The following is a 17,202-nucleotide window of genomic DNA, read 5'->3' as shown; positions in this document are numbered from 1 at the left end:
AAAAAAAATCTGTGATATCTCCTATGATTAATTCATTCCTTTCAGATAGCAAAATAAATTCAACATGTACTGTGTTTTCATTTTTACCCTAGCATCCAGGAAACTCAGAACTACATTCTTCCTTCCTTCCTCCCTCCCTCCCTCCCTTCCTCTCTCTCTCTCCTTCCCTCCCTCTCTTTCTCTCTCTTTCTCTCCCTCCCTCTCTCTCTTTCTTTCTTTTTCTTTTTTGAGACAGGGTCTCACTCTGTCTCCCAGGCTGGAGCGCAGTGGCACAATCTCAAGGTGGCGAGTCCAAGCAATTCTCCCACCTCAAACTCCCCAGTGGCTGAGATTAAAAGTGTGCACCACTACGCCTGCCTGGTTTTTGTATTTTTAGTAGAGACAGAGACAGGGTTTTACCATGTTGTCCAGACTGGTCTCGAACTCCTATCTTCAAGTGATCCACCCGCGTCAGCCTCCAAAGTGCTGAGATTACAGGCGTGAGCCACCGCACCCAGCCAAGAACTACATTTCAAATTCAGTTACAGTCTTGTTTAAAACTATGATGATTGTGATCTCCTTTTTCTCTGGCCCTAATATTCTATTTCTAGTTTTCTAGCCTATTGTAAAGTCCCTTTATGCTCTTTTGGACAAGAGAGGAGATAAAATTAACATTTGGTATGCTGATTTTAGAATTATTTCTGCAGTTTTACAAAGATAAATGCAAAAATACATGTCCTATGTTATGATATTTAAAGAATGTGTAGAGGTTACTCCGGGCACATTGCCTATGGGGTAGCCCTGTTCACAAGGAGCAGGGGGAAAAAAAAAAAAAAAAAGAATTTGTAGTAACTGAAGATGATCCAGAGGAAAGCAATGGAAAAAGAACAATGAATGGGGACTGGGAGAGTATGCCCATATTCTCCAACTCAAATATTGTGGCACATTGATGTAGCATATGGGCTAATAGAAGTGAATATCTGAAATTCGGACTGTCCTGAAAAATCCTGGAGATATGTTGAAGACAGATCCCAGGAGTCATCGTCATTATTCAGTATATACAAGAAGTTACAGAAAGGCTTCATCCTTTCTTTGGATCACAGATTCCTTTGATGATCTGTTGAAAACATCGGAACTGCTCCCCAGAAAAATACAGAAGCGTAGAGTTTCAGAAAGCAGAACCCTCCTGTTATCTATTTATTTTTCCAGAATATCAAAAGCACTTTACAGTTGGTATTGCTGTAAAGAATTCAGAAAGACGAGGAAGAACCTGAGCTGCCAAGTCAGATGGGAAGAATGGCAAATCAGCTACTAGCTGAAGTTCTTAACACTCTGAAGCCATTCTAACACGGTTTAAGCCAGTGGGTGCTTTTTGTGTATTCTCAACTTTTTAAAGTAACATATCCCTTCGGTGAGGTGCTTAAGGTATGGGTCAGCTATCTCAAAAATACTCCCACAAACATCCCCACCCTCGCTCCCACCCCACAAATCTGCAAATAATTTCATGGGGTTCATGGACTTGCTAAAGCCCATCCTCCAATAATCGTTTCTGTTTAAGTGCAGACTTCCCAGGACTCAGCGGAATGCCCTTGATGACCTTTAACAATCACCCTTTTATCATGGGGACGAGAGCGGCCTAGAACGTTGTTTTTGGAGTCACCAGACCCCCACGGCCCCTCACCAGACCCCTTCAAGTTCTCCCCTCCCCCACGCCCGCGCAGCGCAGGTGCGAAAACCTTAGGGGCCACCCGGGCGCTACAGCCCCAAAGCGTGGGGGGGATGGGACCCTGGGAGGGGCGGGGGTGGGGGTGGGGGCCTTCCCGGTGTTGCTTGGTGACCACGCTCTCCGCCCAGACCGTTCCATTTCTTCAACAGGGGGTGCCCCGGGCCGGGCCGGCGCTGACCAGCCTCGCAGAGCCACCCTCTTCCGGCCTGCCCCCCTCTGTCGGGCGATGGCGTGCGCCCGTGACGTCACAGAAGGCGGGGCCAGCGCCGCTGCCGGGTGCTGGAGGCGCCATTGGAGCCGGCTTGGCTGGCGAGCCCCGCTGAGGAGCCGGAGCTTGGGCTGCAGTTACCGCCGCGTCCGCTCCCGGTTCCTGGCCCCTCAGCAGCATGGCGTGCGGGGCGACGCTGAAGCGGCCCATGGAGTTCGAGGCGGCGCTGCTGAGTCCCGGCTCCCCGAAGCGGCGGCGCTGCGCCCCTCTGCCCGGCCCCACTCCGGGCCTCAGGCCCCCGGACGCCGAGCCGCCGCCGCCGCCGTTTCAGACGCAGACCCCACCGCAGAGTCTGCAGCAGCCCGCCCCGCCCGGCAGCGAGCGGCGCCTTCCAACTCCGGGTAACCTGCGCTGCTGCGGGCTTGGCAGGAAGCCAGGCCCAGGCATTTTTTTGGGGGCGTTGGGGGAGGGTTGGGAATACCAGGCCAGTTTACCCAGGGACCCCTTCTTTGCCTTGAGAAAAGGGAACTGGGATGCCGCTGGGTCTGGTTGCTTCCGGGGATGGGAGGCATCTGGGAGGGGTTGTGGGGCCACAGGGTCGGTTTTCGGTTTTCCTGGAGCAGGAGAGCCTGGAGGGGTGGACACCAAAGAGGAAGATGGGAATACCTCTGGCCGCTCAGGGCCCTCCTTGTCGCTGAAGCCCCTCCTGCCTCCGCTGGCCGGGTCTACACCGAGCCATCCTGCAGATCCAGTGGGCCATGGAGAATTGGATTCTGCTCACGAACCTGGCCTGGAGGGCGGGGGTGGGTTGGGGGCGGGTTACCGGGAAGGGGCGCGAGTGCGTGCTGTTTAGCGCTGTACTGTGTAGCTTGTAGGGAGACATGATTTCCAGAAGTCTTTAGGGACTCAGAGGCCGCCGGAAGAGTCACGGAATCCAATTTCAACCTGATCATTTCTAAGGGACTGGCCACGTTCTTTTATTATGTGGCTATTGCCTTGCACCATATATGGCTTGAAATCGGTAGATCATTAGCTAGAATTTGAGAATCCTACGACGTACGGAGGTTCTACAGAACCAAGAATGTAACTGTCCTTAACAGGGACTCTCCAGTAATGCATTCCACTTTGTCCAAGGAAAAGGAAGGACTGGCATTACAGTAGACACCTCATAGCGCAGGAGTAGAGGGGAGGGTGCTTCAGCATTAATATTCTGCGATTTTAAAGGACTTCCGGAAATGAGGGGGACGTCTCAATAATGGATTAGGGCAAGTCGTTTCTTTGTGTCTTCTTCTATTCCTCAAGCTTAAGCAAAACCTTAGGCTCACCCTAAAATCATCCTTTCTTCACCCCTTTTCAGTAGCAGTGCCTTCAGGTTTCATTTCCTCCTTCCTCTGCATATCGATCCGCAATGCAAATTGCAGGCCTTCTGCCTCACACCAAGATTCCTACACCCCGCTAAAGCTCTCCCAGACTTCATATCCTTAACTCGAGTTCACTTTTTTATTCTAGAATTCCAAGTACTTATGCACTGTGACCATATCTTACCTAGTCAGTCTCTTACGCATTTTTTTTCAAACTGTGCCTCTGCTCTTTCCTCCAGACCCACCGCTCTGTGCCCTTATCATGTTTTTCCCTTCTGTTTGCTAATCCCAAAAGAGTAATTACTTCGTCTCTTATCCATTACCTGATTAACCTGCCCATAAAAACGCTGTTCTACTTTAAATTCCCTGGCCATTCATTGTTGTATAACCTTATGTACAGAATGAGATAATGTTTGCAAAAGTCCATTTTAAAGAACCCTCAAAGACAGGCGCCACAGATGGCCACTTGCAGGGATGTTTTGTTCTTCCTTGGCTCCCGCAGATACCTAAAGATAGTCCATAATCTTTTTGGGTCTCACTTCTGCAAATTGGAGTTAATATTTGCCCTATCTTTTGTTGAAGAACCCTCAAGATAGTTGCAGAAAATATTTTGAAAAGTATAAAGTGATGGGTTTAATGTAAATGTTTTATTTTTTCAATACTACCCTCTAGACTAATTCGGTTGTAGTTCACATTACAGTAGCTGCTTTGTAAGTGATTTTTGGGCCAGGCGAGGTGGCTTACGCCTGTAATCCCAGCACTTTGGGAGGCCATGGCGGGTGGATCACAAGATCAAGAGACCGAGACCATCCTGGCCAACATGGTGAAACCCCGTTTCTACTAAAAATAGCCGGTCGTGGTGGCTGGCGCCATCCCAGCTACGCAGGAGGCAAGAGATCACTCAAACTCGGGAGGCGGAGGTTGCATTGAGCCAAGCTCGTGCCACTGCACTCCAGCCTGGCGACAGAGCGAGACTCCATCTTAAAAAAAGTGGTTTTTGTTGTGGGGCGAGTGGTGGCGTGGGCCTGTAATCCCAGCTACTAGGGAAGCTGAGGCAGGAGAATCCTTTGAACCCGGGAGGCAGAGGTTGCTGTGAGCGGAGATCACACCATTGCACTCCAGCCTTGGGCAACAAGAGCAAAACTCCATCTCAAAAAAAAAAAGTGGGCAGGGTGTGGTGGCTCACACTTGCAATCCCTGCACTTTGGGAGGCTAAGGCAGGCGGATTGCTTGAGGCCAGGAGTTCGACACAAGTCTATGCAACATAATGAGACCTTGTTTCCACAAAAGAATTCTAAGGCCGGGCACAGTGGCTCACTCCTGTAATCCCAGCACTTTGGGAGGCAGAGGCAGGCGGATTACTTGAGGTCGGGAGTCTGAGACCACCCTGACCAACATGGAGAAATCCCGTCTCTACTAAAAATAGAAAATTAGCCGGGAGTGGTGGTGCATGCCTGTAATCCCAGCTACTTGGAAGGTTGAGGCAGGAGACTGGTTTGAACCTGGGAGGCGGAGATTGTGGTGAGCCGAGATGGCGCCATTGCACTCCAGCCTGGGCAACGAGAGCTAAACTCCATCTCAAAAATAAAACAACTCAAAAATTAGCTGGGTAATTTTTCTGGAATCCAAAATGCTGCAAAGTCTGAACTGTTCCAAAAACTGAGTGTCAATATGACACTTAAAGGAAATACTTATTCATTGGAGTTTTTCTGATTTGGGGTAAGGGATGTTCAATTGGTAAGTATAATGGAACTATTCCGCAATCCAAAACTTCTGTCTCAGGCATGTTGGATGAGGGATGCTCAATCTGTATGGTACTTTTTGTGGAAAGATCCTGTAGAACTAAGGCTTTTATTGCTTAAATCTTTATTGAGGGGTAGGTGGATTCCAGGCAGGGAGGAAGGGGTTGCTGACCACAGTAGCGTTTTAGCTGAGTCTTTTTTTTTTTTTTTTTTTTTTTTTTTGAGACAGAGTCACTCTGTTGCCCAGGCTCTGTTACCCAGGCTGGAGTGTACTGGCGCAATCTCGGCTCACTGCCACCCCCGTCGCCTGTGTTAAAGCGATTCTCCTGCCTCAGCCTCCCCAGTAGCTGGGATTACAGGCATGCGTCACCACGCTTGGCTAATTTTTTTTTTTTTTTGAGATGGCATTTCATTCTTGTTTCCCAGACTGGAGTGCAGTAGTGTGATCTCAGCTCACTGCAACCTCTACCTCCCAGGTTCAAGCGATTCTTCTGCCTCAACCTCCCAAATCGCTGGGATTAGAGGTGCATACCACCATGCCCAGCTAATTTTTGTATTTTTAATAGATATGGGGTTTCATCATATTGGTCAGGCTGGTCTCAAACACCTGACCTCAGGTGATCTGCCCGCCTCAGCCTCCCAAAGTCCTGGGGTTACAGGCATGAGCCACTGCACCCAGCCTGCTAATTTTTGTATTTTTAATCGAGACAGGGTTTCACTATGTTGGCCAAGCTGGTCTCGAACTCCTGACCTCAAGTGATCTGCCCACCTCGGGCTCCCAAAGTGCTGGGATTACAGGTGTGGGCCACTGCGCCCAGCTAGCTGAGTCTTGATAAAGTTTGAGCAATAGTCCCATTTCGAGCACAGGGAAACTGTGAGAGCAAAGTCCAAAAAATCCACAATTTAAGGAAAGAATAATGTGAATGAATTGTAGTGGAATCCAGATGGAACCAGGAAAATAAATTGAGGCCAGATCTTGGAAAGTGTTGACTGCCATGTTCAAGAGTTTGATTTTTGGTTTGCAGCAGGTAGGAACACTGTAGAGTGTGGAGGATGGGCTTAGACCTGAAAGAATCTGGCAGCACCATCTCAAGTAATGGAGGCAAGGATTAAAATTATCCACTGTTAAAATGAAATTTGGGTTTTTCTTTTTAAAAAAAATTTTGTGTTTTATATGGCCTTCTTCAGAAGAAAATCATGTCTACTTTCTTATTTTTTTCCCATGGATACCGTGTTTAGATTTCTGGACTTCTTAGTCCTACCACCCTCAAAATAGTATCTTTCCATTTGTTAACATTGCCATACAGGAGGCAGAGGTTTATCAAAGACCTTCTGTTCTCTTGAGCATTTTCCTCTTACTTGTCCTTTCTTGTTTCAAGTATTTCTAGTTCTTATCCTTGTATTGGCTCTGGCTTGAGGAATAAGACATTTTAAAATGAAGTGGGGCAGCGGTGGCTCTCGCCTGTATTCCCAGCACTTTGGGAGGCTGAGGCGGGTGGATCAGCTGAGATCAGGAGTTTGAGACCATTCTGGCCAACATGGCGAAACCCTGTCTCTACTAAAAATACAAAAATTTAGCTGGGTATGGTGGCGGGTGCCTGTAATCTCAACTACTCTGGAGGCTGAGGCAGGAGAATCACTTGAACCTGGGAGGTAGAGGTTGCAGTGAGCTGAGATTGTGCTATTTGCACTACAGCCTGGACAACAGAGTAAGACTCTCTCAAAAAATAAAATGAAGTGAAAACTTAATAAATTCAGGGATCTAAAATATGAGCTTCATAGCACTGTCTTCCTCTTCCTTTTTTTTTTTTTTTGAGGCAGAGTCTTACTCTGTCATCCAGACTGGAGTCCAAAGGCGTGATCTCAGCTCGCTGCAACCTCCGTCTCCCGGGTTGAAGCAATTCTCCTGCCTCAGCCTCCCAAGTAGCTGGGATTACAGGTGCATGCCACCATGCCCAGCTAATTTTTGTGTTTTTAGTAGAGACAATTTTGCCATGTTGGCCAGGCTGGTCTCTAACTCCTGATCTTAGGTGATCCACCTGCCTAGGCCTCCCAAAGGGCTGGGATTACAGGCGTGAGCCACCATGCGCAGCCTTTTTTTTTTTTTTTTTTTTGATACTGGGTCTTGTTATGTTGCCCAGGCTGGCCTCAAGTGATCCTCCCATCTAGGCCTTCCAAAGTGCTGGATTGCAGGCTTGAGCCACTGTGCCTGGCCCATGGCACTCTTTTTGTTTGTTTGTTTGTTTGTTTTTTGAGACAGAGTCTCATTGTGTTTCTCAGGGTGGAGTGCAGTGGCGCAATCTCGGCTCAATGCAACCTCCGCCTCCCGGGTTCAAGTAATTCTCCTGCCTCAGCTTCCCGAGTAGCTGGGACTACAGGCACCCGCCACCACGCCCGGCTAATTTTTTGTATTTTTAGTAGAGACAGTGTTTTACCATGTTAGCCAAGATAGTGTCGATCTCATGACCTCGTGATCTGCCTGCCTCAGCCTCCCAAAGTGCTGGGATTACAGGCGTGAGCCACCATACCCAGCCGGCCCATAGCACTCTTAAAGCATCTCCTACATTGTTCCAGTATTTAGGCTGAACAATTCCAGTATTTAGGCTGAACATTATTCCAGTATTTAGGGAGTTTGACTATGTGTGGAACCACTTGAATTCATGTCAGTTCCTGGACTGTACTGTCACTTGTTATGACATTATTGTTATCTTTGGTTTTTATTTTTATCACCTTATCAGGTAGGTATTTGATGTTTATATTGAAGAAGTAAAGATCTTGAATAACTTCTCAAGGTTATAGTCACACAGCTAGTAAGAAGCAAAGTGGCATTGTTAATACCTCCTTTAAAAAAAAGGTGGTTATATAGCAAAGTATACACTAGAATAATTTGAGTTGTTTGAGATGGGTACAGTTATCTTTTTTTTTTAAATTAGTAGGTACAAACAAAGAACTTGAAAACCACATCCTTTCAGATTCTTTGTTGTTTCTAGGAGTGTATTTCAAGGTAGTTAGTAATTTGTGTTTCCTGGGCTCCCTTTAATAGTGTTAGCAAATTTGCTTTGTGATTACCTTGACTTAGAATCTCCCCACACACTGCGTTGCCTCTTAGGATCAGAAAATTATTTTCTAAGCCCTGGCCATCACTTCTAGACGTTAAATCTCAGTTATTTCCTTGGTCAGTGTCCACACTGCAAACATAATGGTTTCTGCTGCCCTCTTTCCCAAAGTTTGTTTTGATTTGTTTTTTAGATAAATCATCCAGGCTCCCCTGTGGTTTTTTGTTGAGATGAGATTTTGCTGTGTTGTTCAGGCTAGTCTCCTGGGCTCAAGGGATCCTCCCCCCTCAGCCTGCAGAGTAGCTGGGATTACACCCAGCTTTGGAGCCACCACTTCCGGTTCCAAAGATGCTTTTTTAAAGTCCCATACGGGACAAGAGCTTCCTTGTTAGAAGGCCTTGGGCAGTATGAGACTCACCCCTTAATACCCTAGTTTGTGAAATTGTAAAATTTAAAGGAGATTAAAAAATAGTCCCTGTTAGGTAAACAGAGGTTTCTTTTACTGTAGATTGTACTAGTTAACCATCCAGCTAATTGCAGATCTTGTGTTCATTGCCACAGGAGAACGAGTAAAGGGAACTCTGGCTGGTTTATGCCAAAGTAGCTGTTCTTTTATGCATTGTTGAAATAGTGGCAATAAGAACATACTGTCTTTGAAGACACTGGGGAGTGCTTTGTACAGTATCAACATTTTGCTTGTTTATGTGGGGAGAGGGAAAGATTGAGACCTACATGCCAAAGGGAGTATCTGAAGTCTAGTCAGAAGATCTTTGTCTCTTCCCACTTCTGAAGAAAGTTTGAAGAAACGAGACAATAAAGTGAAAGCTCAAGTTTGTTTCTTTTTTGTTAGAGCAAATTTTTCAGAACATAAAACAAGAATATAGTCGTTATCAGAGGTGGAGACATTTAGAAGTTGTTCTTAATCAGAGTGAAGCTTGTGCTTCGGAAAGTCAACCTCACTCCTCAGCACTCACAGCACCTAGCTCTCCAGGTAAGCCCGCTTTGATCTGCAAAATCCACGTAAGGGTTTGTAAATGGTGCTTATAATGATGAATCCAGAATTGGCCTCCTCTAATGTAATACAGTTGCTAAAGTGGGTATATTAATACTAAAAGATGTTTTTAAAACTATACAGTCATGAAATTGGAAGAAACCTCACATTGATTTGATGTGCTTCCATCCACCCAATCAATACAAGACTATCTTCCTGTATAACTGCAATGTGTAATGTTGTAGCCAGTATGTAATAAATAGCCACATATGGGCTATTTAATTTTAAACTAATTAAAATTATATAAAATTTTGGCTGGGCGAGGTGGCTCATGCCTGTAATCCTAGCACTTTGGGAGACTGAGGCAGGCGGATCTCCTGAGGGCAAGAGTTCAAGACCAGCCTGGCCAACATGGCAAAACCTCGTCTCTACTAAAAATACAAAAAAATTAGCCAGGCATGGTGGCTCGCACCTGTAATCCCAGCTACTCAGGAGGCTGAGGTTACAGTGAGCTGAGGTCACACCACTGTACTACAGTCTGGGTGACAGAGTGAGTCTCTGTCTCAAAAAAAGAAAAAGTTTTTTTTTTTCAGTAGTCACATTTCAGGTACTTGGTAGCCACATATGGTTGTTGTATTGTACATACAATTACAAGATATTTCCATAATTGCAAAAAGCTCTGTTCAACAGGGACTGCTCATTATTGACAAGTGGTCAAAGAGGATGTGCTAAAAAATAGAATCTCAAGGTTGGAGACGATCTTTATGGTCATGTAGTGACTCAGTTTTGCCTGCCATATTGCCTCTTGTTGGGGTTCAACAGCCCAGTGTTTGACCATCTCCAGTGGTGGTGAAATCTGTCTCCTTTAACAGCAGCCAAGAGTCTATTTCCTCACAAAGTATTCTACTTAACAGTTCTAAAGGTTAAAAGTTACCTTGATTAAAAATTGTCTCCTTACAAAATATGAACTGGGGTTTGGCCGGAATTAGGGTTAGGGGAGAATGAGATACTGCTTGATGGGTAAGGGGTTTTAGTTTTTGTAGTGATGGAAGTGTTCTGGAACTAGAAGTGGTGGTAGTAGCGCAACATTTTGATTATGCTAAATGCCACTGTCTTGTTTGCTTTAAAGTGATTGCTTCTATGTTATGTGACGTTTACCTTAACAAATTATTACTTTTTTAAATCCAGAGTTCCTGGCTCTGGAACTGCACCCTTTCTAATTGCTCTTGCACATACATGATAAACCTGTCAGTGGTTACAAGAAGCACTATTCTCTTGAGATTTCAGTAATATAATTTTAAAGTAATAGGATATGTTATGGTTAACAAAACAATTACAAATAATGACTAGTGAGATGTTTTGGTTAAATTTTATTTGTAGAGAAAAAATATATCCTTTAGTTAGTTTAAGCAAAAAATTATTTGTTCCAGGGTGTTAAATGGCTTACAGGCTAACAAATGGCCAAAGAAACAGATTTTAGCCTGAGCTTTGAAGAACAACTCAGAACTGGGCTGCCACCAGGGCTGCCCCCCACCCCCACCCCCCCGCTTTTTTTGTTTGTTTGTTTTTTGTTTTTTGAGATGGAATATTTCTCTGTCGCCCAGGCTGGAGTGCAGTGGCATGATCTCAGCTCGCTGGAACCTTCACCTCCTAGGTTCAAGCAATTCTGCTGTCTCAGCCTCCTGAGTAGCTGGGAATACAGGCGCCCACCAGCACGCCCGGCTATTTTTTGTATTTTTAGTAGACACGGGGTTTCACCATGTTGGCCAGGCTGGTCTCAAACTCCTGACCTCAAGTGATCCACCTGTCTTGGCCTCCAAAGTGCTGGAATTACGGGTGAGAGCCACCATGCCTGGCCAGGGCTGCTGCTTTTATCATGATCAGAAAGCCACTTGTGGGATCTGTTCACTTGCCAGCTCCAGAACCAGGCTAGTAGAAGCTTATCCCTGTGACTTATCTCTGTACTGAATTCAAATCTTCTGTCAGTGAACCTGATTAGGACAACCTTTTTTTCTTTTTTTTTTTTGAGACAGAGTTTCACTCTTGTTCCCAGTTTGGAGTGCAGTGGTGTGATCTCGGCTCACTGCAACCTCTGCCTCTCAGGTTCAAGCGATTCTCCTATCTCAGCCTCCCGAGTAGCGGGGATTACAGGTGCCCGCCACCTTGCCCAGCTAATTTTTTGGTATTTTTAGTAGAGATGGGGGTTTCTTCATGTTGGTCAGGCTGGTCTCGAACTCCTGACCTCAGGTGATCCGCCCATCTCGACCTCCAAAAGTGCTGGGATTATAGGCATGGCCACTGCGCCCGGCCTTTTTTTTTTTTTTTTTTTTTTTTGAGATGGCGTTTTACTGTTGCCCAGTCTGGAGTGCAGTGACACAATCTCAACTCACTGCAACCTCCACCTCAAGCAATTCTCCTGGCTCAGCCTCCTGAGTAGCTGGGATTATGTGCATGCCCCACCACGCCTGGCTAATTTTGTATTTTTAGTAGGGACAGGGTGTCTCCACGTTGGTCAGTCTGGTCTCGAACTCTCCACCTCAGATGATCCACCTGCCTTGGCCTCCTAAAGTGCTGTGATTATAGGTGTGAACCACCGCACCTGGCCCATACTCACTTTTTCTTTTGGCCAGGTTCCTCATGGATGAAGAAGGACCAGCCCACCTTTACCCTCCGACAAGTTGGAATAATATGTGAGCGTCTCTTAAAAGACTATGAAGATAAAATTCGGGAGGAGTATGAGCAAATCCTCAATACCAAACTAGCAGGTAGGCCGAGGCAGTAACTATGCCATTGTCCTTAACAGGGTTCAGTTAAGAATTAACGCCAGTTAAATAACTTAGAAAAAGAGAGTAGGACTTCATGCAAGGGAGTTTATTGAGTTGAGGGTATTGAAGTTACTCTTTGGTAGTTGCAAACACGTCATTTATACATTATATGGAAGGACTTTGTTGTTTTGTTTGTTTGTTTTTTGAGATGGAGTTTCGCTGTTGTTGCCCAGGCTGGAGTGCAATGGTGCGATCTCGGCTCACCACAACCTCCGCCTCCCAGGTTCAAGCAATTCTCCTGCCTCAGCCTCCTGAGTAGCTGGGATTACATGCGCCACCATGCCTAGCTAATTTTTTTGTATTTTTAGTGGAGACGGGGTGTCTGCATGTTGGTCAGGCTGGTCTGGAACTCCTAACCTCAGGTGATCCGCCCACCTTGGCCTCCCAAACTGCTGGGATTACAGGTGTGAGCCACTGCGCCCGGCCAGGACTTTGTTTTTTAAATAGAGACAAGGTTTTGCTATGAGCCCAGCTCCAGGAGTCTCCAGCTCTAGGCCTCAAGAAATACTCCACCTCAGCTTCCCAGAGTGCTGGCATTACAGGAGTGCTACACTTTGCCCAGTGGAAGGGATTTTTCATTTGCATTTCTGAAAAGAAACAAACCAAGCTCTTGCAATAATTTTGTGTGTCAGTAAAGGCATTGAGTAGGCCATTTGGGCTAGCTGGCTGGTAAACAGATGGTTGTGATACTGTACTAAACTCTCAACAGGTGTTATGGAAGAGTGCAGTATTGTCAACATAGTCAAACTTCCTAGTAGAAGTCATAGTTACGGATGTGGAGAGTTGGGTGTGATTTGGGAGGAACAGTAGAGTGAAAGCAAGGCTAGGGCAGGCTCTGGGTTCTAAGAGGAAGGGTGGAGAATTCATATTGGGAAGCTATTTGTCATCCTGACACTTGATTCTTAAAAATTGAGGGAGAGTTGCTGAGGATAAGTATGTACCGTCTTCTCACAGAACAATATGAATCTTTTGTGAAATTCACACATGATCAGATTATGCGACGGTATGGGACAAGGCCAACAAGCTGTAAGTATTGCTACATTTTCTTTGAATTTTCTGTTTCAAGAGCAAAATTTCTACACTGAATCTTAACTCCTGAGAGTAAAAAGTCCCTGTGAAATAAAATGTGCCTGCCAGTGTGCTAAGCGCATTAAATCCACACCAAAGCTTATATAATCCTCACAGTGACCCTATGAGGGAGTACTATTATTAGCTGCATTTTACCGGTAAAGATAGCAATTACAGAGGTTAAATAATTTGCCCAAGCTTATATAGCTAGTGGTTCAGCTAGGATTAAAATCTAGGTAGTCTGACTCAAGCACCAATTTGTTACCTGTCTTTTCTCCAGAAAGATGGTTTCAGTTGTTAATTTATGAAAGTTGATTCCTTAAGTTAGTTTATCAAGTGTGGTCAGGATTTCTTATCCTAAATAATTTGCAACTACCAGATAGTCAAAGCATAAAATATAAACAGCTGTATATCTAACTGAATTTGAGTCAGGTTCCTTAAATTCTTGATTTTTAGTATCTTTTAAGTGGTGACTCATCGTTCATGCTATTTCTCACGTTTACTATTAGTGAAAATTTTTAAAGCATGACACTCCAATTTTTAGTATTCTTACCTTTTTGTTTTTTATTCCTAATTTACAGATGTGTCCTGAAGCTTTGTCACATATCTGGATACCAGGTTTGACCTCAAGAGATGGCTGCTGTACACTTTTTGCAACTGGTTTGATATCACATTTCAGCTCCAACTTTGCATCCTGAGAACACTTAAACGTTTCTGCAGGTCCATTTTATACAACTTGAAAGACCGTAAAACTTTCTGGTTGCCACAAGCATATCTTTCTTTTCTGCTCATCCAATAAACAGCTGTGCCCTACTGTGATAGATTTTCTAAACAAAAATACCTGGAGCAGCAGTTTAGCAAAATATGCCTTCAGTGGCACTCAACAAATGGAGTTTCCCCAAGCACAGTTCTGTAAGAAGTGCGTGTGAGAGTGTGTGTATATGTGTGTATGTGTATTTTAAGTTATTATTTGTATTGTGCAAAAAAAAATTTTTTTATCTTGGGGATTCTGGCTGTGAATTTGGTGCACGACAATTATGGTAAAAAAACATTTGCTTGGTCTACAGGAGATCATTAATGTTTTGTGACCATATAAGTTGTAACAGTGGATTGTTTTTATGTGTAGGTATTGTTAAATACAGGGACTGTTTCCAGGCACAGAACATGAATCGTAAGTTAGGATGGACATTAGATGTGATTATGATGATAAAGCGAAGGTCTGCAGTCCTATATCTACAGATGCGTGGTGAGAAATTAGAACAAACTGGAGATGGGCCATTGACACATGGACTCTGCCTGGGCATGTTAGGAAAATACTTTGACTCCAAGCCTTAAAATACTCACATGGAGTCGGCGCTCACCTCATTCACACAATCATAGAGCTCCCTGGACACTGAACCTCTAAAGGGAAAAGGTCTACCCTGGAGCAGGAGCATCAGGGTTTGCTTGGGAGCATGAGAGGTGAGCTCAGGGCTAGGCCTGGGCCAGGCCCCGGCAGCACTGCTACTTGGGAGGAGCCACTTCACCTTTGTATTAGTTATTAAAAATATAATTTGGGCTGGACGTAGTGGCTCACGCCTATAATCCCAGCACTTTGGGAGTCGGAGGCATGCGGATCACTTGAGGTCAGGAGTTTGAGACCACCCTGGCCAATACGGTGAAACCTCGTCTCTACTAAAAATACAACAAAATAAGCTGGGCGTGGTGGCAGGCGCCTGTAATCCCAGCTGCTTGGGAGGCTGAGGCAGGAGAATCGCTTGAACCTTGGAGGTGGAGGTTGCAGTGAGCACAGATCGCCCCACTGCACTCCAACCTGGGTGACAAAACGAGACTTCGTCTCAAAAAAACCATAGAATTTGGATCCTTTGGTCAGATTCTCCTGAATTCCTTTGAGGTGTCCATGGTCAACTGCTTCAGCTTTGTTTTGGCAACCCCCTGCCCAAAGTCGCACATAGGCTGTTCTTCACCTTGTTTCCAAGGCTGAGGAACAGAAAGTAGCCTCTGTTTTGAGGAGGTGGAAGTTAAGTATACATTTATTTTTTACTGTGACTTGTTCAGGACCACATTTTACAAAATGCCTTGTTTCCTTTATTGTTTCTGGAAAGGAAAGTTCTATTAATATTGTTTTACTTTGAATATAGAATAGTTTTTTTAATTAGGGCTTATTTTGAAAAATTCTGAGTTTAATTCAAATGTATGCCAATACCTTCCAAAGTAAGGTAATATTCAGAGACAGTTGTTCTGATCAGATGGCTTAGAGAAATTTCTGGAATATTCACATTCGAAGATTCCTTATTAATGAATGTCTTTGACTTAAATCTAACCAAAAACTGCAACATTATTCTTTGTACATTTTCATTATATAGTGTTAACAAGCTTAGTTGCAAACAAATAAAATACTTAAGCTATTTGTTTACCTTGCTTTCTTAATACTGTGATAATGTTTATTAATTAACATAACTTATGTGAGAGCTGCTATAACCATTTCCCCAGTTAAACATTGCATTGAAGATTTATGGACCTTTAAAAAAAAAGCCCAACAGTGATTTTTTTTTTTTAGTAATTAAAGAATGATTTTACTTTGTATTTGAAGGGGATTTGTTTCATCTCTTCTTTTTTCAGGGTAGTCACTTGTTCCTAAAAGAGGAACATAGCAGTGGCTGTAATGGGAATGACTCTGCAGTGGTTAAGTCACACCAAAATAAGGAAAGAGCAGCTGTGGGGGCCATCAAAAGCTGTGGAGGCTGGACCAGTAATGGGGAATGCTGCCCCACTGAAGTCTTACTGGAGATCAGTGTGATGTGCTCACTTAACTATAAAGTGTCAGCCCCCATTCCAACTAAGTGACTCCTGGCTGGGAAGTAGAGTAGGTTTCTCTAAGGAAAATGACACCTGCTCACCCCACCCTCTCACTATACCCGTTGTTGTTAGGCTATCGTATAATGATAAGGTTGCCCTCTGAGGCCACAAGGTAAGACCAAACCGCCAGGGCTGGGCTTTGGGATCCGCTCTAAATAGACCACACATGTTTGTTTAGTGTTTATAATCTAGAGAAAAGAATTCCTGGGACAGAAAATGGGGGCCTGGAAGGTGGATCTTAGACTGGTGAATGAAGTAATTTTTCTCTAGACCTTGATTTCCAGAGCTTGAATTTAAGGGCATTCCTAGGTAGAGAAATGTCTTTGTCACATGGAAGTTATAGACCAAGGAAGACATCAACCTACAAAAACCTGTAAGGGTCTCTCAGGACCAGTGTTTTCAGAATATCTGGTGAGCTAGTTAATTTTTTTCTCTATTTTAATTCCAGTTATTATCCTCTTGATAAAGTCTTAAGCGTAAGGGGAAAAAAAGGAGTAAGTGTCCATCCTTGGGTCAGAAGTTAAAAGGAAGATCAGAACTCCTAAGGCAGTGATAATTGTTAAGATCTTCCTAAGGGGAAGACCATCAGGGAGTACAATAATTTAAGCCAGTGGAACGCAGTGGCACACACCTGTAATCCCGGCAGTTTGGAAGGCTGAGGTGGGCGGATCACCTGAGGTCAGGAGTTCGAGACCAGCCTGACCAACATGGTGAAACCCCATCTCTATTAAAATACAAAAATTAGCCGGGCAGGTGGCGGCACCTGTAATCTCAGCTACTTGGGAGGCTGAGGCGGGAGAATTGCCTGAAACCAGGAGGCAGAGGTTGCAGTGAGCCAAGATCGTGCCATTGCACTCCAGCCTGGCAACAGAGCAAGACTCTATCACAAAAAAAAAAAAAAAAAAAGAATTTAAGCCAACCTTTCAGACCTGGTGAATCTTCTGCTTACCATGGAGGATTGGTTGGCTAGCGTAGTAGTTAAAGGACTGACTGGGTGTTTGTAGCTCTGTAGTTTAGTTTCTTCTCTGCCACTAATTTGCTTATGTCAGCCTTGCCAGGTTAATACACTTGCTGAACATGGCTTCCTTACCTGTAAAATTAAGGTTATAGTAGGTACGTACTGGGTTTTGTTTTCAAATGCAAGAAATAATCCAAGTAAAGAAAGTATTATAGCACAGCTTAGGATATAGACTGTGCACTTTAAAATGTTAGAGCAGGTTTCTTTATAGTAGTCTTTGTCAGACCTGGAGACCCAAACTTCAGTGTCCCAAGTAGTGATTCTCAGCTTTCCAATATGAATAGCTCCTTGTTAACATAAAGATCTCACTTTTTCTTATTAGAATTTGTACCTTTAAGTGTTTGGTTAAGGAAATAAAAGATGAATGAC

The 17,202-nt window shown here is 44.4% G+C and overlaps 1 protein-coding gene across 1 annotated transcript; it reads left to right on the top strand.

The window, feature by feature from the left end:
* The first annotated feature begins 1,976 nt into the window (after positions 1-1,976).
* Positions 1,977-15,370, top strand: AKIRIN1 (akirin 1). The gene is made up of 5 exons (XM_015135822.3): positions 1,977-2,314; positions 8,923-9,063; positions 11,694-11,828; positions 12,843-12,914; positions 13,538-15,370. Exons 1-5 carry the CDS (start codon positions 2,092-2,094, stop codon positions 13,546-13,548), a joined length of 582 nt encoding a protein of 193 aa, XP_014991308.1. The 5' UTR covers positions 1,977-2,091; the 3' UTR covers positions 13,549-15,370.
* Positions 15,371-17,202: the final 1,832 nt, after the last annotated feature.

Source organism: Macaca mulatta, chromosome 1, assembly GCF_049350105.2.
Source record: "Macaca mulatta isolate MMU2019108-1 chromosome 1, T2T-MMU8v2.0, whole genome shotgun sequence".
Lineage (NCBI taxonomy): Eukaryota > Metazoa > Chordata > Mammalia > Primates > Cercopithecidae > Macaca > Macaca mulatta.
This window is presented reverse-complemented; position numbering and strand designations above follow the sequence as displayed.

Coding starts and splice junctions, on each gene's coding strand:
- AKIRIN1 (XM_015135822.3), top strand. CDS start 2,092: ATGGCGTGCGGGGCGACGCTGAAGCGGCCCATGGAGTTCGAGGCGGCG. Junction 2,315..8,922: donor GCGGCGCCTTCCAACTCCGG/GTAACCTGCGCT, acceptor CTTTTTTGTTAG/AGCAAATTTTTCAGAACATA. Junction 11,829..12,842: donor CCTCAATACCAAACTAGCAG/GTAGGCCGAGGC, acceptor GTCTTCTCACAG/AACAATATGAATCTTTTGTG.